This window comes from Phocoena sinus, chromosome 3 (assembly GCF_008692025.1).
Source record: "Phocoena sinus isolate mPhoSin1 chromosome 3, mPhoSin1.pri, whole genome shotgun sequence".
Lineage (NCBI taxonomy): Eukaryota > Metazoa > Chordata > Mammalia > Artiodactyla > Phocoenidae > Phocoena > Phocoena sinus.
The window spans coordinates 169,913,211-169,941,059 of record NC_045765.1 but is presented as its reverse complement, the minus strand read 5'-3'; the positions used below and the strand labels follow the sequence as shown (position 1 = coordinate 169,941,059).

Genomic DNA, 27,849 nt, shown 5'->3' with positions numbered 1-27,849 from the left:
GTCACCCTGCAGTTATCCTAGGGCTCCCTGGAGTCTTATGACAGCAAACATAGGAGAGAGGAGTGATATACAGCAGCGGTCCCCAACCTTTTTGGCACCAGTGACTGGTTTCGAGGAAGAGACTTTTTCCACGGGTGGGGCTGGGGTGGGGTGGGGGATGATTCAGGCGGTGACACGAAAGATGGGGAGGGGAGCGATGGGGAGCGAGAGGGAGTGAGCGGGAGTGAGGGGGAGAGAAGAGCGAGGGGGAGCGATGGGGAGAGATGGGGAGTGATGCGGAGCAATGGGGAACGAGGGCGAACAATGGGGAACGAGGGCGAGCAATGGGGACACATGGGGAGTGATGGGGAGAGGCAGGGAGTGACAGGGAGAGATGGGGAGAGATGTGGAGCGATAGGGAGCGTTGGGAAGAGATGGGGACAGATGGGGAGCAAGGGGGAGCGATGGGGAGAGATGGGAAGAGAGGTGGAGGGAGAGGGAGCGAAGGGGAGCGGAGGAGAGTGGTGGGGAGCGAGGGGGTTCGATGGGGAGCGATGGGGAGTGAGGAGGAGTGGTGGGGAGTGATGAGGAGTGATGGGGAGCAAGGGGGAGTTCTGAGGAGCGACAGGGAGAGATGGGGAGCAATGGTGAGTAGAGGAGAGTGGTGGGGAGCGAGGGCGTTCGATGGGGAGTGATGGGTAGTGATGGGGAGCGAGGGGGAGCTTGGGGGTGCGACGGGGAGCAACGGCTAGAGATGAGGAGAGATGGGGAGTGAGGGGGAGTGCCAGGGAGTAACGGGGAGAGACAGGGAGAGATGGGGAGCGATGGGGAGCGATGGAGAGAGATGGGGAGAGAGGGGGAGAGAGGGGGAGAGATGGGGAGCGACAGGGAGCGATTGGGAGAGATGGGGAGCAATGGGGAATGACGTGGAGCGATCGTGGGTGTAGAGGAGCAAGGGAGAGAGATGGGGAGAGATGGGGAGCGGTGGGGAGTGGTAGGGATCGAGGGGGTTGATGGGGAGAGTTGGGGAGTGATGGGGAGCAAGGGGGAACGATGGTGAGCGGTGGGGAGAGGTGAGGAGCGAGGGGGGTCGATGGAGAGCAATGGGGAGCTATGTGGAGCTAAGTGGAGTGATGGGGAGTGATGGGGACCGTTGGGGAGCGAAGGGGAGCAACGGGGAGCGACGCGGAGCAATGGGTAGAGATGGGGAGTGATGGGAAGCAATGGGGAGTGATGGGGATTGATGTGGAGTGAGGGGGAGTGACGGGAAGCGACGCGGAGTGATGGGGAGAGATGGGGAGAGATGGAGAGTGATGGGGAGCGGCGGGGTGCGATGGGAAGACATGGATCGAGATGGGGAGCGATGGAGAGAGATGGGGAGAGATGGGGAGAGATGGGGAGCGATGCAGAGAGATGCGGAGTGATGGGGAGAGATGGGGAGTGACGGGGAGCGGTGAGGAGAGATGGGGAGTGATGTGGAGAGATGCGGAGAGATGGGGAGAGATAGGGAGAGATGGGGAGCGATGGGGAGTGATGGGGAGAGATGGGGAGAGAGGAAGAGCGAGGGGGAGCGATGGGGTGAGATGGGGAGAGAAGGAGAGCGATGGGGAGTGATGGGGAGAGATGGGGAGAGAGGGAGAGTGAGGGAGAGCGAGGGGGAGCGATGGGGTGAGATGGGGAGCGAGGGGGAGCAATGGAGAGAGATGGGGAGAGAGAGGGAGAGAGGGGGAGAGATGGGGAGCGACAGGGAGCGATTGGGAGAGATGGGAGGCGATGGGGACCAAGGGGGAGTGATAGGGAGAGATGGCGAGCATTGGGGAGCGATGGGGAGCGACGGGGAGAGACGGGGAGAGATGCGGAGCAATTGGGAGTGATGGGGAGAGATGGGGAGTGCTCGGGAGCATTGAGGAGTGAGGAGGACCAATGGGGAGAAATGTGGAGGGATGGGGAGAGATGGGGAGTGAGGGGGAGCTATGGGGAGCGATAGGGAGCGGTGGGGAGCAATGGGGAGAGATGGGGAGTGATGGGGAGAGATGGGGAGCGATGTGGAGAGACGGGGAGAGATGGGGAACGATGGGGAGTGATGAGGAGCGAGGGAGCGATGGGGAGTGATGGTTAGAAATGAGGAGGTATGGGGAGAGATGGGGAGCAATGGGAAGAGATGGGGAGTGATGGGAGTGATGAGGAGCGATGGGGAGCCAGGGAGAGTGAGAGGGAGAGATGGGGAGAGATGGGGACCAATTGGGAGAGATGGGGAACGAGGGGAAGGGAGGGGGAGTGACGGGAAGCGAGGGGCACTGATTGGGAGAGATGAGGAGTGATGGGAAGCAATGGGGAGAGATGGGGAGTGAGGGGAAGTGAGAGGGAGCGACGGGTAGTGATGGGGAGCGATGGAGAGCCATGAGGAGAAATGGGGATCGACAGAGAGTGATGGGGAGCGACGAGGAGCGGTGGGGAGCGATTGGGAGTGATGGAGAGTGATGGGGAGCGACGGGGAGCGATGGGGCACGATGGGGAGCGAGGGGGACCGAGGGGGAGCAAGGGGGAGAGATGGGGAACGATTGGGAGCAATGGGGTGCGATGGGGAGCGAGGGGGAGCGAGGTGGAGTGAGGGGGAGGAATGGGGAACGTTGAGGATCGATTGGGATCATTGAGGAGCGATGGGGTGCGACAGGGAGTGATGGAGAGTGATGCGGAGAGGCAGATGAAGCTTCGCTCGCTCGCTCGCCCACTGGTTGCCTCCTGCTGTGCGGCCCAGCTGCCCGTGGCCCGGGGGTTGGGGACCCTGATATACAGCACGGGAGGGTGAGGTCATGTGTAACCAGATTCATCAAGGGCCTAGACAGACAGACAGAAAGGAGAGAGGGGAGACCCAGGATAAGAGTTTGGTGAAGTGAGAAGTCAATCAGTGATACCTTTGGATTGGCCAGATGCTGGTGTTTCTGAGGACAGGGAATGGGGCGTTAGATGCGACCATTTGGCAGGCTGAATCTGAAAGTAGTGATGACACAGCCCTGTACCTCTGGTTTGGGAGGGGGTGGTACCACGCAGGGTGAGCAGGGCTGGTTAGAAAGAAGGTGGCTGGCGGGGCCACTTCCTCAGTGTTCTACTTGTTTTGTCAAAGAGTGATCCACACTCCCAAGGGCTCTGTGCTTGTTTGGTGATTTGCTGTTGCATCTTAAGATTCTTCAGAAGTTTTGAACAAGGGGTCTGGCATTTTCGTCTTACACTTGGCCTCACAAACTGTATAGATGATCCTGGGGCTGTAAGGTGCCAGTTACTGGGACTGTAGTGTAGAAACTTTTAGGAAGCAAATCCCTGAGACCACAGGAACTGTCTCACGTGACAAGGAGCTACAGCTGCCAGATGTTCACAAAATACCCCACACTCCCCTGGAGAGGGCTCTAGCAACCAGGAAAGTCTTTTAAAATTGTGCTTCAGCTTTAACAATCATATCAGTTTTGCATTCTATTCCAAATTATGCTTGTTTTCAAACAAAAATGGGTTCTTCTGGTTTCTGAGTGAACTCGATCTTCCAGAAAGAAGTAACATGCTTACCCCCCGAACTTAAGAGTTGGGCTGTAAGCAAAGTCACAGGGCCTGCTCCCGATCCCTGGGGGAGGATCAAAACCCCACCATTGCCTAGGGTAGTAAGAAACACCAAGGCAAAGGCACGCTAGAACCAAACACAGTGGACATGACTGGGCAGACGGCAAGGTGGCTCCTACAAAATACCTCCACACAGGATGCCCCAGGAGACAGCATTTCTACTCCCGTAAGAAGGGTCTATATCATAAATAAATATGGCTGGAAATTCCATTTGGGCCTAAACCACAGACAGGGAAAGACAGACATCTTGTGGGCTTATGTTAGCATTACATCACAGATGTGGAAACTAATATAACTCCATCAGATAATAACACTGAGTTGTAGAGTGCTAGAGTTGCAGCTACTCCATAAGACATCTCTCAGGGTTTTAAAAGAAAGAAGAAACATAGTTTATTTTTCTTATGGGTAAATGCAACAGATGAAAGAATAGCTCTTCATAAAGCAAAATACAAGAACATTCAAACAACAAACAACTTTCCATTTTGAGTTCCTGTGATGAATGCCTTGACTTCTAGACAAAATCTACTAGCCATTTCAGTAGAATCATATGTTAATAAATTAAATAATCAATTTAATTAACCTTTTAATTATGTTATACTCTAAAGCTTTAATTGTGAGAAGTTACCAAGTATCTGGGAGATGATGATGAGGGTGTAGGGCAAGAACTGAGACTTTTATAGTTATTTCTCCTCTAAATAACTAACTGGACTCTACAGGCAAGGGGTCCACCAAATCAGAGTCAGAATCTAGACATCCCTCCAGGTCTTAGGACAGTCTGACAGAAAAACACAGCTTTCCTTGGAATTTTGACCAAAAAAAAGGCTAAAACACCAAACAAAACCATTTTTTTTTTTTAAATGAGTAGGCTGCGGATATTATTCCTCTATTTTCCAAAGTGGATAACACCATCAATGAGTTGCTAATACCTACCCTCTGTATAGAAGATCCTATGGACTTGGCCCTGTCCTTGTCATTTTACACTTAAATTATAGCTAATCCTCTGTAAGGAAATACCAGCTCAAACAGGTCACTTGTTAAGACTTTAAGGCTAGGCGTTTGGTTCCAAAGCCATTGCTCACCACTTTCTGCAGTGTAGACGTCTGCTTGCTTGTTTCCATCACAATGACAAAACACGTGTGGCCCATCATGTGGGAAAGAGGAAAAATGTTATTTTCAGCATTCCTTAGCTAGTGGCCAACATCAGTTGCCATCAGGAACTACAATTACACTTGTTTCTGTACAGCCCGCCAGGTAAGAATGATTTTTACATCTTTAGAAAGTTTTTCAAAAACAAAAAAAAAAATGACACAGATATGAAGTAGAGACCTGCATATTTATGGCCCTAAAAGCCTAAAATATTTTACTATGTGGCCCTTTATGGAAAGTTTGCCCACCCTACATTACACAAACCAGACTGTTCTTTTTTTCTCTTCTTTAAATATCTTACGAGAAAGGTAGAAGTTGAAACAAATGCACTTCCACTTTTGAATGCAAATCCTTATTCTCTTTCACCTTCAATTAGCTGCAGCAAATTTGACTCACTCTGACATCCATGGAGTACCTACAGTGTACAGCACTTTGCAGCGTTTAAAAGGAAAAAGCACCTCTAAGACATAAAAAGCACCACAGTACAAGTCAAAATGCGGTGTTATAAAAAAAAAAAATTGCTCAGTGCTAAGGGATAAAAAGGGACCTAGGTATTACTTGCAGTTATGGAGGTAAAACGTGGGGCCCGGAACAGGAGGACGACAGACTGTCAAACTGGGGGAAGACAAGGGCAGGGGCCCAAAGGCAGGAAGGTAGTAGTGAGGGTTCCCAGTTCCAGCAAGGGGAGGTGCGCTGTGTGCGTGGGTGCAGTGCAGAGGGAGATAACGCCGGAGGGTAAGCTGGTGCCTCCTCCACGAAGAGACTCTGGAAAAAACACTCATTTGGGAAACCTTAAATAAAAAGGAAGTTACTCTTAAGACCAGTTGTCTGGGATCGGAAACCAGAAATGGAAAGTCACCAGGACCGCAAGGGCCTCCTTTCCCCTTTCTCTTCCAAGGTACACCTGCTTCCCCGCTGTCCATCTGCTTACTTCTCCTTTCACTTTTAAACCTACTCTTGCTTTCTTCGCATCCCACAGCACCTCTTGAGACAAGTACAGGTGCATCTTAAGTGCCCACGACAGGTAATCTAGGGATGTGCTGGATACCTTGCCCCTCCACCTCACAGCAAGCGTCAGCCACAGAGCGTGTAAGCAAGGGCAGGGGTGCGATATTTGGAGAGGAACCCAGAATGCTTTCTTGGAAGGGGTGTTTTCAGTTGCAATTTCCATCCTGTACATTTAGGAAGGAGCGGGTAAGGTCTGGACGTCTCCTTAACACATACAAAGCTGGTACTGAATGCTAAGAAGTTGGACTTTCTAACCAGACGTCGGGAAGCCACGGGAGGCTTCCGAGCAAGGTACCGATGACAGCAAGCTGTGATTATCAAAAAGATTCTGGTGGCGGTGGGTATTGGCATACAGATGCGAAAAACTTCGGTTCAAACAAGAAGATCGGGACCTGAATGTATCCAGGAACTGCGGTCGGGTGAGGATTTCTTTTCTTTTTTCCCTTTCCAAGAGATTTAAAAAATAAGACTTGGTAGTAGCTAGCAATTGGTGGCAGAGTCGCCGAGGATTCGGCCAGGCGCTGTGCTTGGCACCTAGTGGGTGGCGGCGCCCACAGCCGAGGCTTCAGGGACGCGGCGGGGATGGGCCTGGAATGCGGCCGAGGAGCGCCGGGTCGGACGGCAAGTGGACACAGCAGGCGCTGTCTGGAAGAAAGACGTTCCCGGAAAAGGACTGGTCAGCGGCGACGACAAACAAGGCGAGGCGCCAAAGAGCACCGGGCGCGGCCGGAGGAACCACTCGGTGTCCGCCCGCCGCGCGGGGCGTTGGGAGCTGTAGTCCTGCCGTCTCCTCCTGGACCCGGCCGGACTCGGACAGCGCCCGTCCCTCCACTTAAGAATCGCGCACTGGGCTTCCCTGGTGGCACAGTGGTTGAGAGTCCGCCTGCCGATGCACGGGACACGGGTTCGTGCCCCGGTCCGGGAGGATCCCACATGCCGTGGAGCGGCTGGGCCCGTGAGCCATGGCCGCTGGGCCTGCGCGTCCGGAGCCTGTGCTCCACAACGGGAGAGGCCACAACAGTGAGAGTCCCGCGTACCACACACAAAAAAAAAAAAAAAACCCCCAAAAAAAAAAAAGAATCGCGCACTGACCCGTCCGGGTGCGGGGTCCTTCAAGACCATGAGGCGCCTGGAATGACGTCATTCTCAGGTCCCCTCCCCTTCGTTGAAGGTTTTAGGTGTCTATGTGAAGTGTGCCACACAGCAAGCCGGCAATGAAAGAGTAAACCCTACACTGTGGAAGAAGGGCCCCTCCGATGTCTCTTCTCTCCTCGACGTTTCCTTCGCACCTGTCTTCCCAGCCGCATCGGCGCGGCTCCCCTCCCTATTTTGCTCAGGCAGCGCCTCAGGCAGCCCCGCGCCGCGGCGAGGGGCGGAGCGAGCCAGGGCGGGGCGGGGTCCTGGCCGGACTGCGTCGCGCTCGGGGGCCGCGCCGGGTATCGTTTCTTTCTAGTGCCCGAGGCAGCTCTGGCTCGGAGAGTGGTTTGTCAGCTCCACGGGGACCTCTGTGCACGGATGGACCCGCCCGGACCCGGCGGGAAGCGGCCTGGCAGGCGGCGGCCCCGGCGGCGTCAGCAGAGGCAGGACAGGGCCGAGATCGCGGGTCCCTGAGGCGCGCGGGCTCACCGGGCCCGGCGGCGGCACCATGATGCCGGGCGAGACCCACTCGGCAGCGCCCGGGACGGCGGCGGACCTCTCACGCTGTCAGGGCTGCGCTTCCCTGCAGCAGGTACGGCGTCTCCCCCGGGCCGAGGGTGCGGAGGGGCTGGGCCGGCCGTTCAGGGCTCCGGCTGCGGGTCGGGCCGCGCGCGTTAAGCTTCCGTGCGCTGCTCCCACTCCCGGGCGGAAGCCCCCCTCCCCCCTGCCGCCCTTTCCTTTAGTTGCTTTGGAAACGGCTTCCTTTGCGTTATTTAGGTTTAGGATCCAGGATTCATTTACTGGGATGCAGTGGTTGGGGAGCGAGTTCTGGAGGGCCCCCTGCTGCCTTTACGCAGTCTCAGGGCTCCCCAGGGCTGACTTGTAGGTAGATGAGGGATGGTCAAAATGACAAGCGAAGCCACCTTTCCCAGGATAAGCTTTTTTTATTGTGTTGGTCTGTCCTTAAAATGTTTCTTTCCTGGAGGCAGGTTCTTATGTGGCCTGCGGATTGGCCGAGAGGGTCGTTCATCGATTAAAGGCATGACGATACTGGAGGTTCCTAACTGTAGCGTGGTCTGTGCGCTCCCGTTACAGAAGAGCTGCTAGTGTGTGGCCCCAGGTCTCACGGAGTCGTGGAAATAGTCCCAAGCAGTCGTTTCCAGTAGACTCTCCCAGCTATCTGATATCAGGAGTCTCTCTTCTGGCTATCAGTGTCTTTAATGGTAAAGCGGAACTGTCTACCACGGTATTGACATGTAACTAAATTATCACCTATTTTACTTAGTATTTTAGGCACCACGGACGTAGTGGTGAACAAAGTAGGTAAGATCTGCTGTCATAAATAAGATACATGTGTGCAAATAGGGCTTTAGAAGGTTTTAAGTGTTAGGAAAATAAAGGAGGAGTTGGAGTGGTGGTTTTTGTCTCTTGGCTGGGGTGGCAGCAGGCAGGGTGATTTTGAAGTGGTGGCATTCGGACACCTGAATGATGAGAAGAAGCAGACTGGCAGAGGTGTGAGAGGAGTTTTCTAGGTAGAGGGCTTAACGGGCGAGCGATTATTGACGTGAAAAGGAGCAAGGTGTCTTTGAGGAGCAGAACGAAGTCTGGTTGGTGTGAGTGTAGCGCAGAGGGGAGAGCACTGATGAAACCAGAAAGGAATGTAGGCTAGATAAGCTTAGGGTTTTGTTTTGTTTTGTTTTTATTTTAAACTGCATCATCTATGAACTGATCCCAAACATTTAAGGGCTGAGAGCAGGGGAGGGAGAAAAGGAAGTCATGTGCTGGCACTCTGAAACAGAGGGGCAGCTACTAGTAAAATAATTGTCTGAGCTGAGCTGCCGCACTTAGGCATTTAGAACGTGCTTTTGTTTTTTTCCCCTCAAAACCCAGCAACGTGCGTGAAGTTCTCTTGACTCTTTCACGAGTTATATTTATTCTTTGGGCCGGTTTATTTACTCAACAAATATTTATTGATCACCTGTTGTGTTTTAGGCAGTGCAGTTACACAGTGGGGGGAAAAAGCAAATATTCTACATCTCTTGGAGCTTCCATTCTAGGAGGTGGGGGGAGGAGACAGATTAAACAAGTTATGTGAGAAGGTAATAAATGTGCTGGAGATAAAGTGAGCAGAGAAGGGGGGAGAACAAAAGGGTGAGGAAGGGGCCAGGGGCTAGTGGAATTTAAATAGGGAGTCCTCACAGAGGTTGTATTTCAGCAGAGGCGGTGAGAGTAAGTTCTGTTGATGTCTTTGAAGAAAAGCATCCCAGACAATAGAAACGTCAGGTGTGGTGGCCTGACGCAGGAGCTTGACTGGTGTGCTCGGGGAGAGCAGGGAGGCGCTGTGGGCAGGGTGGAGTGCACGTTGGTGTCTTGTCTGCTTGGGGCTGCTCTAATGAAGTCCCATAACGTGCGTGGCTTGTCAGCGACAGGAATTTATTTCTTACAGTTATGGTGGCTGGGAAATCCAAGATCAAGGGACTGGCAGCTTTGGTATCTGGTGAGAGCAAGATGCCTGGTTCATGCCTTCTTGCTGTGTCCTCACATGGCAGAAGTGGGCAGAGAGCTCAGAGCTCTCTGGGGTCCCATTTATAAGTACACTAATTCCATCCATGGAGGCTCTGCCCTTACGACCTGTTCACCTAGCAAAGGACCAATCTCCAAATGGCTAGCATATTGGGGATTATGTTTTAGCATATGAATTTTGTGGGGGACACAAATGACCTGTAGCAATCAGGGAGTTTAATGAAGTCAGAGAGAAGAGAGCTTGACTGTGGGAGCCCTTAGAGACCATTGTAAGGATTTGGGCTCTTACTCTGAAAGGATAGTGAGTCCTGAGAGGCTTTTGTGCAGGAGAACGACTGGTGTAAATTATCTTGTCCAGTTGTGGATCTGATTTTCCTTCAAAAACCTGGTCTACCCGTAGTAGTCCCCATCTTGGTTCAAAGTAGCAACTGTATCCTTCTGGTAGCTTAGGCCAGAAACTAGATGTCATCCTTGGTTCCTCACTTTTCTCTAACAACCTGCATCCAGTCCATCAGCTGATTCTGTTGGCTTCTTTGTTAGCCACCCATTTCTCACCATCCCCACTGCTTCCACCCTTGTGTGAACTGCTGTAGTCTCTGGCCCCGGGGGTTTTTGCAATAGCCTCCTGTCGCCGCCTTCCTTCCTCCCATGCCACATTCCTGCTACTGGTTCTCAAAACAGCAGTACAAGTTGTCCGGTGAAGCCCCTAAGTCCCGGGGTCTGCAGGCCTTTCTGTAAGGGGCAGCATCATAAATATTTAGGTGTTGTGGTCTCGTTCACAGATACTCAGCTCTGCCTGCATAGTGTAAAGATGACCACAGATAACACTGAAGGAATGGGTGTGATTATGTTCCATGGAACCCTGATTTGCAAAAACAGGCCAAGAGCCTTAGTTTGCAGACCTGTCTCCTAGATTGCAGTACTCCATTGCATTTGGGTTTCTGTTGCCTGGAATGCATTTTTAGGGGAAGAGAATGGTTAGTTGTGAGTGGAGTCCATGGAACAAGTCTTTAATATTGCAAAGTAAGGCTGGAAAAGTAGGTTCCTGGCAGATTATGGAGGACCTTGAATGGTAACCACCTTAAAGTTTTGTGCTTAATTCCGTTTGCATCATGAAGAGTGAAGGGTTTTGTATGGTTACTACACAAGAGCTGTGTTTGTAGTAAAAATAACCGGTGGCAGTGTGCATGCTGGATTGAGGAGGTAAATGATTTCACTAATGCATGCTAGTGGTAATAAGAGGGTGGCTTAACTGAAGGGTCTTGGGATTGGGAATAGAGAAGAAGAAGGTTCTGAGTGTGAGAAACTGCAAAGAGTGAACAGATCTCAAGTCAGGAAAACAGAAGGTTCAGAGATTTAAATCCTGAGTGACTCTGAGAACTGTGGTAGAGGTAGGAAAAAGCAGACACCAAGATGGGAGAGACGTTGGAAATGTAGGAGCGAAGCTTTGGAATGACGTCAGCATAGTGGATTTTCAGCTGTTTTCACATTTGTTTGTAGTGCAAGGTGCTTCCAAGGTACTGTGATATACTTCCAGGGAAATAGTGAAGCAGCTAGGTCAGATGGGCACTGAGTTCATTGTAAGAATTTTATTTGGAGAGGGAGAGAGAATGGAGAAGTGTGTTCTGTCTCTTAAAAGAAAACCAGCGGGCTCATGACTAAGGTGAGCATGGAATGGTGAAGCAAGGAGAAACGGGTAAACAGGAAGCATACGGAAACCAGGATGAGAAAGATGGAGGGCTGAGAACAGGCGATGGCATTTGCCAGGTAGAAGGTCCATGATCGGTCACCGGTAGAAAAGAAGTTTCTGCAGGGTTACATAGTGTCACAGCAAGTTCTGTATTTCAACTAAAATTGTACCAGGGAGAAACGGAAGAGGTTCTGTACATAGAGGAGGCATCCTGCTGTATAGCTCTAACACACTGAGACTTGTGGGTCTTGCAGAAAATGTATGAGCACATTACAAGCGTCTTGCCTGCAGGAGCCCTGGCATCAGTGCTGTGGCTTCATTCTGAACCTCCGTGGGAGGCTGGCTGTCTCTGTCCCCAGTGGAACAGTGCTGGGGTATGCTGCAAGTCTTCCTTCCCGTCTCACTCCTCCCTGCCCTCTTTCTCTTTTTTTTTTTGGCCATGCCCACAGCTTGCGGGATCTTAGTTCCCTGACCAGGGATTAAACCCGAGCCCTCAGCAGTGACAGTGCAGAGTCTTAACCACCGGACTGCCAGGGAGTTCCCTGCCCTTTTTTTCTTTAGTGGGTGCGGAGATACCCACTAGTTTCTCTTTTTCTAGTCTCTCACATCACCCTGTCTGTTTGCTCATCCTTATTGGTTATAATGGTTTATCACTGATCTGTAGCCCAGTGTGCATACGGGTTGCCGAGCTTTGGGAATCCTAAACCAAGGTAGATCCTTACTCTGGTGATATTATGTGCAATTAAACAAGTCTTGAGTGGTTTTAAGTCAAGCTGGCATAAGTCCCTTTAATTCTGGTGAAGGAGAGGCCCTTTTATTTTACTTGTTTCAGTCATTGCAGAGTGAAACAGTTTAACTCTCTTGGGAATCCAGGTGGGTGTTTGAAGCGCATAGTTATACTGTTTAGCCCATGTAACTAGAATACAGTCAGAACAAATGGTGTTTGGTTGTCCTCGGGGCAGGTTTGAGCGAATTATTTATATAAACTTTTGTTGAGCTCCCATTTGATAATCACCAGTGGTTTGAACTTCATCATTTGGAACTTGAAGCGGGCTTGTCCCTAGACATAATGATTTGTAAGTGGTTATAAAGAATGCTTACAAAATTGTAATTCATTCATTTAGTGAACATTTTCTGAGCGTCACTGTGTCTGTGATGCCGTGGCGTGTGTTGGAATACAACCATGAACAGAAGAGGCATGGAGCTTGTGTTGTGGCTAAAGTTACGGATGAGTGAAAAAGCAACCACCATATAACTGTAGTGTAATAAGTACGCATAGTTACTGAAAAACATTTGAGGAAAAGTGGACCTGCACAGGTCAGATACATGTTGGTCAGGGGTCAACTGTACTGTTTCAGGGGATGTTCAGGGTAGGTACCCTGGGAGCATCAAGGACGGATGGGTGAAGGCTTTGCAGCAGAAGTGAGTCTAGGCCTGAAGGTGCTTCCTGACTAAATAAGAGGGAAGAGATGGAGGGAGAGTATGGACAGAGGGCGCATCATGTCAAAGACTAGGAGGGGAGAATGGAGTCTGTGATAGAGTAAGCACAAAGCAAAAGGCGAGGAGAGGAAAACGAGGCCAGCGAGGCCGGAGCCTGCCTTCCCGGGCGCCAGAGCCTCTCAACTCGTCCTGGTGGGTGCGCGCAGGTGAAAAGGGGTGGGCTGTTACCACTGTGCCAGAGGGCATCGCCCGGGGTCCCGTCTAACCGTTCAGAGACACACTCAGCTCTGACGGAGCTCGGCCTAGACTCTCAGTTTTAAGTAAGAGCAGTTAATAAGAAGTTAGCAAACAGGAGGAGGAAGTGTGGCTTATCAGAGAGGATTCAAGCTGACCATTTAGCAGATCGCCCACGGCAGAGCAGTCAAGGAAATTAGTGTGGTTTTAAAAAAGAATTTATTTTGAAGTAATTGAGAACTCATAGGAAAGTTGCCAGAATAGTGCGAAGAACTCTGGTATTCTCTTCACCCCACTCACAGGTTGTCAAGATGGTTGCGTTCACTCCATCCTGGTGTGCACACACGCACACTTTCCCTCCCCTGCGCACTCCACAGAGTGTTTCCTCGAGACCTGAGCACCTGTCAGCAGAATGAGCCACAGCTCTCCAGGCAGGGTGTAAGCCTCGGTGCAGCACTTCCCTCCAGCCCATAGACCCATCCGATTGTGCTTATGCTTAGGCCCAGGTGTAGCTTTTCCCTTTCTGGTTCAAGGTCCTGTAAGGAAGATGTGTTGTATGTCATTGTCACGTCTCTTCAGCCTTTTTCCTTCAGTCTTTCTCTGTCTTTCACGTTCAGGGAAGTTTGAGTACAGCCTTGTATCCTCTGCGGAACATTTGGCCAGGTCTGGGGACATTTTTGGTGGTTACACTGTATTAGCGGTCCCAAGACCACACCAGGTTCAGTGATTCCCTAGGGGGACTGCTCCAGGGTGTGGTATATTGTAGTGAAAGGATACAAAGGGCAGGCGAGTGGGGTGACGTGCAGAGGAAACCAGGTGAGTGACTTGACTCATGAATTCCTCTAGCGGTGTGTTGTGACACGTGTGACGTACCGTCTACCAGGGACTCTCATTAGAGACTCAGAGCCCAAAGACTGCTAGGGGCTGGTCACGTGGGCACCCCGTCTAGCATGTACCAAAACTCCAGAATCCCAGAAGGAAAGCAGGTTTCAGCATCGGCTACACTGCACAGTTGAGGTACAGGGCGCCACTCTTGTCAGTTTGGGGAATGGTGGGAACCCTCCAGAAATCCAAGTTCCCAGACGCCAGCGAAGGGCCCACGTCTCGAGCAGGCCTTTCTAAGGACAGCAGTCTCAGGCCACCCTGTGAACTCTTGTCTGCACCACCCCTTGGGGATGAGGCAGTGCTCTGGACACATCGTGAGTAGAAGCTAGGGAAGCTGGCAGGCCTGTCCGTGCAAAGGGCAGTCCCACAGCTAAGAATCTCCCATCTCCAAATGTTAGTATAATTTGAGGTCGACTCAGGCAATTTAGTTATTCCATTATCATCTGTATATTTCCTTGTTTGCTCTGTGTCTAGGTATTGTACTTAGTGGTTTAGTAAAACCGCTTTCCTAACTATACTGCCGTCTCCTCTCTCCACTTCTCAGCCCCCAGGCCCACTGCGTGCTCCGTGCCAAGGCCCCCTCTCCTCACCCTGTGCGCTTAGCCACCATGTTGATCCCGCTTCCCCGAGAAGGGGAGGGGAGACGGGAAGCACAGAGCGCACTGCCTCTCTTTTCCTCAGTGCTCCGTGCTCACGGTGACGTTCAGGAGGCTGTTGTATGGCTGAAATGCAGTGTGCTACGGCGGGGGGCGGGGGTATGGGGAGCGCGTCTGAGTGGCATGGAGGGCGGGGCGAGGGCTGCTCTGGGGGCTGTGTTAGGGAACACGTGAGCGGGTGAGCGTGATAGAGCTTGAAGAGCTTGGCCCGAAGGCAGAGAAAAACAGAAGGTGGGAGTTAGGACAGCAGAAAGGAGAACTGGGGAGAAATCTGAGCTTTCCAGTAGATGTTATAATAGAAGTTCCAGAAGGAGAGGACAAGACTGCAGGGAGAGAAGCTGTAATCAACAGACGCCAGGCCACCTTCCCCTTGCCTGGAGAGGAAGAACAACACCCTGGACCCTGCGTCCTTCCTTAGAGGCTGGACAGCAGTAGGGAGGGCACATGGTGTGTGTACTCGTAAGTGAACTACTGCCTTCCACCTAGACACAGCCCACTCAGCATTCACAGTTCTGAGATCCATTAGAGACCTTGATTGCAATCAACCTAAGTGACCTTTGAATCAGATTGGAGAAAAACCAAAGAATGTTTTATTAGGACACTGCAGTAACAGACCAGATTCAAGCTGCCACTCAGCCAGGCCATAGGAAAAGTTAGGGACTGGAGTGCTGTAGGAAACTAAGAAGTTGTCCTCACTCAGTTTGTGTTTTATTTTCCTGTGTAATGCTATGTTTTGTGGTTTTAAGTCTTTAAAATCAGAATTATACATGAGCATAGTTTAGAGAGACAGCTAGATGTACAGAATTTGTTAGCCCCCAGCCAGTCTGTCCCCGTTCCCTAGAGATACCACTTTCGTTTGCACTCTGTGTGTTTCTTCTGGTTAAATAATAGATGTATATTGCTGCTGCTTGTTTTTCAGTTTTAGGCATATTGTTTGATTTCTGACTTTGGAAGGTGAGGACTGAGCTGTCTTTCTGCCCTGTACCCCAGCACTCCTGAGCATTCCCTCCTGCCCCCCGCCCCCCCCCCAAAAAAAGTCCTCTCAGTGTAGCTGTGAATTTCCCTTAGGTCACTATTCGGAGTTGACATCATTATGGCCATTTGTTTTTCAGAGCCAAACTATGGAGTAACTTAGGATGATTTTTCCTTACCTGTGTGTTTTCTTGTTTCCCCGATTAATGACTATTTCCTTAATTCAGTGTTTTCATCTTGAAAATGCTAATGAGTGTTCACTATGTGTCAGAGACTGTTAAACACTTTATATGGCTCATTCTGTTTAACCCTGATAGCAAGCCAGTTAGGTAACCCCCTACCCCCGAGACACACACCCAAACCAGTTTCAGTCTCCTTATCTATAACATTGGAAATAGTACTGAGGCAGGGGTAAGTTAAGTCAGTTTGCCCAAGGCACCCTTCCAGGAAGTGGTGGAACAGGAATTTGAATCCAGCTGTGTCTTACCCCTAGAGCCTGAGGTTTCTGGAACGTCTCTGGCACAGTTCTTGACATTACAGAATGGCATCTGGAAGCAAGGCTGGGAAGATGAGATTGACTAGCAGAGAACTCGAAAGAGAATGGGAAAAGAAGGAGGTTATTTAAAAAAGAATCCATTTAGGGCTTCCCTGGTGGCACAGTGGTTGAGAGTCGGCCTGCACGGACCGGGTTCGTGCCCCAGTCCGGGAAGATCCCACAGGCCGCGGAGCCGCTGGGCCCATGAGCCATGGCCTCTGAGCCTGCGCATCCGGAGCCTGTGCTCCGCAACGGGAGAGGCCACAACAGTGAGAGGCCCGCGTACTGCAAAAAAAAAAAATAATAATAATCCATTTAAATGCGTGATGACGCTACGTGGCGCTTGCAGTTCTCTGCCAGTTAGGTAGAAATATCATCTTAATGCCTTCATTCCACCAGATAATTCTGTCGTTTTGTTCTTAAGGGAAAAAAATCCCCTTCTGGGCCTTTAGAGCTGCTCCAGTCTGGTGTGCAGCTGCCTTCCTGGATTCTCTTTACCTCTGTTCTGCGCCCACCTCGTCCTTTCTCAGTTTACTCCAGGATTTGGGTGGAGTGTGTCCACATCCTTTGGCACCTCCCTGAGCAAGGGTGTCTGGGAAGTGAGTTTGTGGAGACTCCAGGTTTGAGAATGTCTGTTTTGCCATCATGACTGGCTGATAGCTTGTGCAGAATTTTACCTTGGAATTCATTTTCCCTCAACATTTTGAAGGCTTGCTTTCTAGGTCTCTAGATGATAGTTGAAGTCTAAAGCCATTCTGATTCCAGGTTCTTTGTACATGACTTGTTTCATTTTGATTTTTTTCTGTCATGATTCTCATAGGATCTTTGTTTTGTCTCTGATGCTCTGAAATTTTGTGTTTATGTTTCATGGTTTGTATCCAGTTTGTATCGCTGTGCTGGGCCCTTTCAATTTAGAAACTTCTGGCTTCAGTTCTTGGTTCTTTTTCTTCTTGAATATCAGTATTTCTTCAATGATCTCTCCATTTTTCCATTCTTCTCTTACTGGAACTCTTGTTGGGCTTGTGAGACTTCTTGCACTGACAGTCTGATTTTTATTTTTTCTTCATTCTTTCCTACATCTGTGTTTTGTTTGTTTGTGTTTAAATTTTGGAGGACATTTTTACAGCTTTATCATCAAAGCTTCTGAGTCTTTTATTTTGCTTCCCTGTTTTTAATTTAGTTATAACAGTTTTATTGAAGTGTAATTCACATACCATAAAGTTCATCCTTTTAATATGTACAGTTAGGTGGTTTTTAGCATATTCACAGTTACACAACCTGGTCGCCACTTGTAAAACATGTTTACCCTGCCCCGTGCCCCTGCCAAGAAACCTCTTAAGCATCAGCGGACATCCCCCTTCCCCAGCCTGCAAGTCCCTGGCTATCACTAGGCTACTTTCTGTCTCTCCGGATTTGCTTATTATGGACGATTCATGTGAATGGAATCATACGGCGTATAGCCTTCTGTGACGGGCTTCTTTCACTGAGCAGGTTTACAAGGTTCTTCCGCATTGTAGCATGTGCCATTCATTCCAGTTCATTGTCAGGTATTCACGCTGCATGGCCGTACCACATTTTATTCATTCATTCATCAGGTGATGGTTCATCCATTTATCAGTTGCCATTTAGTTTATTTCCACTTTTTGGCTAGTGTGAATAAATGCTCCTTTAAATAAAAGTGTACAAATGTGGCATGGGCATGTTTTCAGTTCTCCTGGGCATATGCCTAGCAATGGAATTGCTAAATCATCTAACTAACTGTTTAGCATTTTGAGGAGTGTCAAATTATTTCCACAGCAGCTGCACATTTCCTGTTCCACCAGCAATGCTATGAGGGCTCCAGTTGCTCTGCATCCTCACCAGCACTTGTTATTGTCTGTCATTTTGATTTCAGCCATCCTAGTGGGTGTTTCTTTTTAATTTTTAAAAACTTTTTGAAAAACTTCTAAGAACTCTGAGTATTCCTTTTAAAAATAGCTGCTTGTTCTTGTTTTATGAGAATAACATCATTTATCTCAAGTCATGTTAATTAGTACCTTTAAAGGTTTCTCAGTTTTTGTCTACTGCAAGTTGCTTTGGTTCATTCTGTTTTGGTCTCTCTTTCATATTACAGGTTTCTGTCTGATGTTTGGACATCTTTGATTGATTGTTCATGTGAAGAGCGGTAGCTAATAGAGCGGTGGCTGGCAATGCTGAGTGTTGTGGGCTTTTGGACCCTGAGCTTCATTGCAGTAGGTCTGGGTGGGCCACTTCTTGACTGAAGAATATCTCATGTTGCTACTTTAGATCTTGTCTCCAGGCTGGTTAGATTTCCTTAGAGAAAGGGCTTCTAGTCTTCTGCCTGGAGGGCGAAAGGATTGGCTGCCACTGTCTGGGAGCTTAATGGGGAGAAGCAGGCTGTCAGTATCAGTGCAGTTGCTTAAATGTACCTGGTCCCTCTGTTTTTGGTGCATTCCACCTGCCCCAAGTGTTCACAGTGTTCTAGACAGAGGCTTCTTCAAAAAGCAGACCTCCTCCTGCTGGCTAGGGGTGGGGCAGTTTCCTGGTAGCAGAGCAGAGTGGGGATTTGAGGGTTCATGCTTACCAGGAAGCTTGCAACTAGTTATCTTCTTAGTGACCCCCGCCCAACCTTCCTCAGGACCCTAGCCCCTCCGTGCTTGTTGAAGTTTTGTAGTGTAAACTGAGAATTGAGTGGTTTGTCCCCCCTCGCCCTGCCTGCCTCTCCTGGGTCTGCTAAATCAGTATTCTCAAGTCAGCTTTCCTGTGTTCCTTTGTCTTTTATCCGCTTCTCATCCTTGTGGGTTTGGCCTTTTGGGAAAAGAAATCCCTTGACTTCAGTTTTAGCTGGTTTTAGGGAGGGAGTAAAAGCAGATGCATTATTTACCCTCTCTGCCTAGAAATCTGCCATGTAGAATTTATTTTTTACATAATGAAAGATTTTTTTTAAATGTGGAAAGCCAGATACACTAAAGTTATTGAATAGTCCATTCATTGCCCTTTGATTTATAATGTTCAGAGTCTCTACTGTACCCAAGAATCAATTCTAGAATAAAGATAGAAATAGGAAGAAAGGGCATAAAAGTACTAGAAAAACATGTGGAAGACTCCTTATGATTTAGCATCTTAGGTGGGGTAGAGCCTTCTAAATATATTAGGAAACCAAAATTTAAGAAAAATGACAGATTCAACTATGTGAATATTCGAAACTACTGTATTCATATATAGTTGTATATTAATGATCAATTGAGAAACATAACACCTGTAAATATTTGTAACTTTTGGACCAGATGTTACTGTTCCTCATATATTGCAGCTCATAAGAAAAGTGCAACCACACCAATGAGCAAATGATATAAGGGGCCGTTTTTCTTACTAAAAGAAAAATGATGAACGACCAGAGGAAGATTTCTCAGTATCACGCATAAAGAAATATAAATGAAAAATATGTCTTCTGAGATTATCAAAGTTCCCAGCTATCACTAATGCAGGGAACCTATTTGGACTTTATCCTAGGGGAAACTAGAAGTGTCTCCCAGAGAACTGGGCAAGGAAATATATTGCCTGTTGTTAGTAAAGACTGAAAAGGACCTAACTGGCTTTCAGTGGAGAATTGGTGAATTGAGTACATCCAGACGTATTTTAAATATATAGTGACGGTTCTGAAAGAATATATACAAAAAGTAACAGTGATTTTTGACAGGTGTTGTGATTATGAGATAACATATACTTTTTACTTTATATATTGTGTAAATTTTTTTATTTTAGTAAATATGTTACATGTATGACGGCAAAGAAAATGCATATATTAGCATGAAGGAAAATAGTTCTGTAATTCTGAAAATTAGTTAGATTACCTAGATAGAAAAAGATGTTTTGGGGATAATTAATGAAAAATAAGTTATTTCTGAAGTTTATCAGTGAAAAAAGGAGACATTAAAGGAAAAAGTCACTTAAAGAAAAGAAAATCTGTTCAGTTTAAAATTTTAGGAACATTTTGAACAGTGTAACTAATGTTTTTTTTCTGTCAAGTTGATAGCAGTAATTTAGAGCCACATTTGCAGTTTGTCCCTAAAGTGTAACATAGATCCTTATAAAAAGAAGTTTCACTTAATCTTGGCCCCATTTTAATATTCCTATTTGCTTTTCCCATGTTATTTTTATTTTTTTGCTGTTTTTAATAATTTACGTGTATTTTTGGATTAAGTCCTTTCGGAAATAATGTGGAGTGAAGTGTAGACTGATGGTCAGTAGTAATCAGTGAACTAAAGTAATGAATATGTATTGAGTTCTCGCAGTGAAAAAGCACACACAGTCAGAGCATCAGTACAACTGCCTTGCTAGAGTGACGTCATTCAGGTAAAGAAAGAGATTCAGAGAAATGCAGCATGGGCTCAAGGTCACATAGAATCTCTGTGGGTTTATACTCAACATAAATAATAGATTTACGTATTTCCATGTTTATATAATATAGTGAACAGTATGTTTATATTTTATAATAAATGTTACAGAAAAAATAATAAAGTAGTTTATACTATAAAAGCAAATAGCTAACTGTAGCTTTTTTTCTTTCAGAATTTAAATGAATATGTTGAAGCATTAATTACCCTGAAGCAAAAAATTATTAATACAGAGTGAGTATGTTTTCCTCTGTTTGGCCGAACTTCGTGAACCTGACATACAAGCTGGAGCAGATGGTGGTGGTGTTAGACCCCCTCGGGCTGAGAGTGGAACTGGGGTTGCTCACCTGGTGCCTGTGTGGTGTGGGTTATAATGGAACTCCTCAGGGCCTGCCCCAGGCCCTCGGCAGCCAGAGCGCAGAGTCCTAACCCCTGGACCACTGGGGAGTTACCAGTGCTCAGACCTTTACAGCAAGGCTCAGCGGTTAGAACATGATTTTTGCTAAACTGGAATTTTTTTTTAAAGCTGTTTTCTATCTTTAAAGCCTTCTTAGCTTTAGGACTGGACATCAGATTTCTTTGTAGTAAATTTCCTGGTGTGATTGTTTTTTTAATCCTGTGAAAGTTACAAGAATTTGTAGGCAAAGATATTATTTAGATCATAGGAATTTTAACTTAAAAATTCATGTATCAGTGCAGTGCTTTTAAGGAATTTAAGGTGATATGGATATGTGTGTGCATATGTTTAATTAATTAAACATAAATTTGTTGCAGGAAACCTAGGAAGAAAGGTGCCTTGTACATTTGGAAACATGATTTTAACATAGTGTGTTTTCTAGATTGAAAAAGTAACATAACTCTTTTCTTTGTTACAGTAATTTGTTGACAGAATATCAGAAGAAATGTGATGATATCCTTTTACTGGCTTTTTCGTTGGAATTTTTAAGAATGTAAAGGAATGTGAGAAATTTCATAGTTACTCTTTGGAAAGCGGTGCTTACAGGCTCCAAGTAGGAAGTGCCCCTGACAAGCGCAGTTGAGCAGCTGTCTTCTACTCATAACACACGTTTAATGGTCAAGGCTGCTGGCCTCCTTGTTATAGAATGTGTTTTGTTTTTGTCATTGATTTTGATTTTCTTAAGGTTTCGTAAGCTTTTTAAAGAGTGGGTCTTTTTCATTTATACTGAGGACATGACCTGTGCTCTTCAGGTTTAGGAATAATGTGAAGCTGAATATGATGCTATGAGAATATTTTGGGATTTCTATAAGGAGTGCACTGTAGGAATATTCAGAATGTGGGAAAATTAACTTTTGTTAATTAGTTTTGTGACTTGTAGAGAATTAATGAATATATCCCAAATCATAGTGTAAGTTTGTATCCCCAGGGCAGTCCTTGGTCTCTGTGTCACTGTTTTGTCCAGTAGCCGTTTAGAGCACCTGCAGGCCTCTGTATTTTCTTGGCAGGGCGGAAGTAGTGGGCACAATCATTCCTCCTACATCTTTTGGTGATACTTACCTGAATTAAGTGTCTCCTGTGACAGTAAACACACATACGTGTGACCCGCAGCCTTAGCTTCAGTATTGGAGCAAATAACTGCTGTTCAACTCTGGCAGTAACCTGAGGCCTGTTTCAATATTATTTCTGGCATTCCTAAACTTATATGTAATCACCAGTTATTTGTTTGTGTTGGTACCATTGCATCTAATTTGTGTGATTAGAGTAGGCACAGCATTTCGATTTATTTTTAGTATCTCAAGTTTTACATTAAAAAAAATAGGTCTTTGAAAATCTCCTCTTGTGCTTTATTGAAATTATCAGTTTAACTATAAATGTATGTTATTGCAAGAGTAATATCTTTGATTTTGAAAGCTGTACAGAAACAGTTATTATAAACACTTCTAATTAGCTAAATAGGGAAATAGGCAGTTAATTCCAGTATTAGGAAAATATGTGTTCACTGTATCCTTTTTGGAGAAAATGGTATGAACTTTTTGAGGTAATTACAAATGTAAGCTAGCAGGGAAATTATTGATTTACTTTTCTAAAATTTATAAAATTTAAAAAATCAAAATTGTTAGAGTAATTTATTAAAAATTGATAAAACTTTTTGATTATTCTTGAATTTCCCTTCTGCAGTGTGCTAATCTGCTTCAGCCTCAACTATAGGTAAATACAGACTTTTTTTAAACACATCTGACTTGCTCACAATATGTATTCATTGTACCTCAAGTATGCAGTTGTTTGCTCTACAACCTGAGGTGCCAATGTTGTAGGTTTAATATGGCTTCTTGTGTGACTCGATTCTTTACTCTTTTGTATAATTCTGATTGTTTTGTTGTTTATTAGTTCCTCTTTGTACAGGGCAGAGAGTATATTTTATTTCATCAGATATTTTTTGAATTTTTCTTTCTTGCAAAGACTGCAGTAATTTAGGGTGAAACTCCTTAATCTTCAGAAGTTTACATTCTAATAGAGGAGGGTACAGATGTGTTGTGACCAACAGACATTTCTATATTGTGATATGAGAGTAGGATTTGACAGGAGGTGAAACTTAAAGGAATGCCTTTTTGCTGTCTTAGAACATTTTACTGGCAGCATGATGGGAAATGAAGTTACCAAATTGTGCAGACTGTAAAAGTGAAAGGTTTTCCAGATTTTATGTTCTCCCTGTATTTCTTTTCTCATTGCTCGTTAAATACATATATATATATATATTTAATTCATTCAGTATTTATATTCATTAAATATATATATATATACACACACATATATACGTGGTTTTAGTAAGTACGTAACTCTTATTTGCTGGAGTTGAGCTCTGGACTCTGAGAAAAGAAGGACAGGATGTTTGGGTATTCTGATACATACAGGATTCGAGGTAGTTTTCGTTAGTTGCTTATTGCATTGTCTTTATTCTTGGAATTTAATATTTATTGTATAGTTAATCAAGAATCTTTTTTAATTTAGAGAAGTACATATTTTGACTTATGGTGCATGTTATGATTAATAGGAGTAACTCAGTAAAAAGCTTTATCATATGTTGTAGATGGAACTTTGAATGTTGTTTTTTAAGATTATGATTTTGCCTATATGTATACTGAACACAGATTATTGAAGTTTTAAGGTGAGTTTTGTCTTCAGACAAGATGAAATTGTTTTATCGTCAGTAGATAAAATTGTCACAGTTTTCTTTAACAAGTTTTACAGCTGCAGTTTGCAAGAAGGTAAGCTAGCTACCTGTTTTCCTAGTCTATTTGGGGTAGACACTTATCGGACTAGATTTTTACACAGATTCAACAAAGTGCCACATAGAATTGACCCATTATGTAGACTGTTTCTTTGATGCTTATAATAAAAGAAGATTCACATTTTCCTTACTGTTAAATTGTCCAAATTAATTTCTTACCGAGGTCTTAAATTACAGCCTAGTGTTTGATTTTTCAGTAAATTTTACTGATCTTGTGGCCACTGAGATGAAGTTTATTGCTATCAGTTATTGTTTTCTCTGTGAATTGGATAGTTTAAAGTGGTTGTTTATCCTGTATATTTTGATCAATTTAAAGTAGTCTTACTTAGAATTTAGTAATGTTTTATACTCTGATTACATTTATCAATTAGAAGAAGGCAAAGTATGGTTGTAAAATGACCACACAGTTGCCTATCATTGAATTGAAATCAGTGGTGATGAACTCAGGATTGAAGAGCCAGATCACCTGGCAGATCATCCAAGTGTTCTTGTTCTCTAGCAGATTGAGAGCCTATTGCGCTTGCTTCTCATATGGTTTTGGATGTACTTTTATTAGAAATAGACTCATGTCAGAAATAAAAAGTGATACATAAATCATTTTGGTACAAATAGAATGCATTTAAAAAGAGAGATTCTTTGTTTTTAGGTAGAAATAAAATTGAAACCAGTAGATACATTTAATAATTCACTGTAGATACTTTTGCATAATAACGTTAATGCATTGTCCATTTTTAGAGAGAATATTACTCTGCATCACCAAGTGGAACAGATGCTTCAAAAAATTTCTCCTCTGCAGAAGTGTCAGGAAGAACTGGGATCTTTAAAAGCAGAGTTAGAAGAGAAAAAGGTACCTAAAGTAATTTTCCTACAGAAGGTTGTCGTCAGTAAATTAAGATCTACTTATTTACTATAATTGGGATAAGGGGACATTTTATGCCTTAACAAAGGAAATAAGTGATAGTCAAGACTCTTAAGTGTATTGCTATACTTAGAGAACATTGAATTAGTTGATTGATGGCTTGGTCCTTAGAGTAATTATTAGTAATTAATGTAATGCTGTATTAGTTGCTTATGCTTTTTGAGAGGTTCAGTAGAGGAACCTTTTTAGCTATGAATTTTTATGACTTTATGTGCCCTGCATTGCTTGCCTTTTCCATTTTTCTTGCTGTAAGTGTAAAGTAACCTGCAAAAGTTCAAACTTAAATTACAGAAATTATGTTTTCCATTTCAAAACCCAGTTACACTAAGTAAAACTACTTTAGATGCTATAAACTTATTTTTAATATAAATTTTGTTTTTTTTGGAGCCTTAGAAGAGAATTCATGGCTTTTACAAATTAAACTCTGAAGCCAGTGAAGTTAGGTGGTTAGCATTAGGTAAGTCGTTGCCAAGCCGGAATGATTCCTGGCTCCTCGGTCTGATAGTATTTGTGCCTCCCAGTCTTCACATTGTTTCATTTTAGGACGCCATGCACCTCTCTGAGGTTTACATATTCAAACAGTGCGTCGATTTTCCTATTTCTATAGGAAGTATTATATATTTAACTATGTGGTGAAAATTAAACAGAAACAATCAAGATGTTGAATTTTGTCTACCTCTGACTACAAAGTAATGTCATCAGCCATACCTGAGAGGAAACATGAACATTGGAATCACAGCTGAATAATAAACCTAAATAGTCACTCTTTCACTGGGACGTTCAAAGAATTACTCAGTGTCTGGATCCTCAGACCCCTCATCTGTAAAAAGGGGTCATAAAGCCCATCTCTCAGAGCTTTGGTGACCGAAGAGCTATACACATTATATTGTACTGTGTTATCAGGCTCAGTGTTTCTTTCCCATTCCATAGTGTCCATAGGGTATACATATTGATTGGTGTTAACATATTTTCCCCAATTATCATTAAGTATAATGTTTTATTTTATATTTTTGCATAGTAGTAATAATAGCTTATATTTATTACCTCTAAAATTTCTTTAGGTTTTGTTGAATTTTAATTGGCTGCAACAAAAATATTAGCTGTTCGATATTATGAAGATCTGGGGTTATTTTAAAATTAGTATATTTTAAGTTTTATAGCTCTGTTTGATTAGACTGTTTTATCATATTACCTCTGTTTAGGATCTGGTTATATCTGTTAAAATGTTCAATGAATTGTACTTTGGTTTCCTGCCTAATCATATGTATTCATTTGGTTAGTTTCATACTATTAAGTGATAATAATTTAGCTTATCAGGGTCAAAATCCTTGTCACTGGTGGTCACTGACTTTCAAATTGTTGAGAGATATATATATATAATGTATACACACACACACACACACACACACACAATTTATTTCCTTTTTAGAGTTCTCTGAAGTTGTATCAGGATACTCATCAGGAATATGCTCGTGTGAAAGAAGAATGCTTGAAAACTGATGCTCAGTAAGTATTTCTGAAATTAACTGTGGAAATAGTGTTTTCAACTTTGAAAATGTCTAATGCTTAAATCAGTAGTGTTTCTCTTTTCTCTGTCTTTGGGTATGTTGACCATAATTAACTGGGTGATCTTGAACTAGTCTCACAACCTTGGTTTCCATATCTGTAAAATGGAAATTATACCTATGTTGAAGGATTAATAGGAGTAAATATGCCATCTTATGTTACAGGCCTGCACAAAGAACTCCATAAAAGTTTTTATGTCTATATGCATGCGTGCTTGTGTGTCTGTATTTTGTTTTCATAGAGAAAACATGATTACCGTCTCACTTCTTTGTACCATTCCTTTAATAGATATCATCTGGAATGGGTGTCTGTGTTCCATTAATGAAAGGGGCTCTTCCAAAGAAGTCAGTTGATTGTTTTGAAGTTTAATACTATATTCACATTGTTTACAAAACTCGTGAGCTACACATACAGTAGTTTAATGTAGATGCGATGTCACAGTAATTCAGAGACTTTCTCAGAGGGTTTCCTACCTTCACTGCCTCAGAAGTCTATCCTAAAACAAGTGCAGTTTTCTAGCCACTGCCTCCTGTAAGATGGTAGTATGGCCCTTGACTGCCTGTGCTCCTGAAAGCAACTGCACCTAGTCAGGTGCTGGACTGAGGCCAGGATGCCACCTGGATGCATCAGCTTGGCTCAGAGATGAGCCACACAGGCACGATATGCCGCAAAAATGCAGAATTCTAAAAATCCATCTTACGTATATTACACACTAAACAGCATACTGTTCTTTCTGAAGTTTACCTTCAAAACAGTTGCTGGTATTTTTAATGATTGATGTGTTGTATTTGTTGTGACTAACATTTTCTTTATTATGTAAATCTCAATAATTTAAAAAATCATGTATATCACAAATTGTGAAGTTACTTTTTTTTTTAACCATTTTAATTTATACAATTATATTATCAGGAAGAAGAAATTAGAAGCCAAGGTGAAGAAGCTGGAAGGTAATTGGCACTCTTGTTGTCCAGCTAATGGAAGTCATTGTCTTTGTATGAATGATTGGTAACTGTACAAGGCTGTAGTACTTGGTCAAGTAGTTGAGTCCTGGTTTTTGATGGTGCATCCCTGGATGAGTGTATTAAGGGTACTGTTAGGAAGAAGGTTGAATACTGTACTTCTCTCAGTTACTGGATAGACATGGAAATGGAATGTGGCATATCCTTGAAGTGTTCACTCAAAATAATAACAGCCCATACTTTTACTGTAAAAAGCAGCGATCAAGAAAAGGACTTAAATTTTGAAAGTTGAATCTCATGGGGCCCTCTCATTTTTTACTAACGAAATAAATGGTTAGTAGAAAAGGGTACTACTTTTAGTACTGAGAAACTTGATGTGTTTGGATGGTTGTGACACACTTACGATGGAGAGATTTCTGTGAGATTCCCTCCACTGAGAATTTCCTCTGTGTCCTGCCCACCACCCCCCTGCCCCCGGCACCCCAAGTTTGCTCAGGGCCTTCTGTCTACACTGAGCAGGCAGAGGGCCACATGAGAGTCTGCTCAGCCCTCCTGTGGCAGCTAAGAGCCCTTTTGGGAATTGAATCCGAGATCTTTTCTTCTGTTTTCTCCTCCTTATTGAGTGGTTGTGACGTGGAAATAACATCAAGTAGAGACAAGTGTGACCTGCCAGCCCATCCCTGATGCCCTCCTCCTTTCTCTCCAGCATGGGCTGGGGCTGCCCTCATAACTGTGGGGCTCACGGACCTGCTCTTTGCCCTGTCATCACTCCCGTAGTCCTCTGCTTCAGAGAACGGGGTTTTTTTGTTTTTTTTTTAATTGAAGTATAGTTGATTTACAATGTTGAGTTAATTTCTGCTGTACAGAGTGATTCAGTTATACATATATAAACATTCTTTTTTTTAATACTTTTTTCCATTATGGTTTACTACAGGATATTGAATAG

At 44.9% G+C, this 27,849-nt stretch overlaps 1 protein-coding gene across 3 annotated transcripts in view; it reads left to right on the top strand.

The window, feature by feature from the left end:
• Positions 1-3,956: 3,956 nt before the first annotated feature.
• The window catches only part of ICE1 (interactor of little elongation complex ELL subunit 1), a 63,180-nt gene continuing 39,287 nt past the window's right edge, over positions 3,957-27,849 (top strand). For all 3 annotated transcript variants that reach the window (XR_004349108.1, XM_032626069.1, XM_032626070.1), the window contains exons 1-7: positions 3,957-7,471; positions 20,387-20,445; positions 21,087-21,121; positions 23,418-23,436; positions 24,195-24,306; positions 25,808-25,884; positions 26,854-26,891. Coding sequence is in view for 2 of the 3 variants with exons in the window: in XM_032626069.1 (XP_032481960.1) it covers positions 7,388-7,471; positions 20,387-20,445; positions 21,087-21,121; positions 23,418-23,436; positions 24,195-24,306; positions 25,808-25,884; positions 26,854-26,891 (424 nt within the window). In the remaining variant the exon portion in view is untranslated. The remainder of the gene's footprint in view (positions 7,472-20,386; positions 20,446-21,086; positions 21,122-23,417; positions 23,437-24,194; positions 24,307-25,807; positions 25,885-26,853; positions 26,892-27,849) is intronic.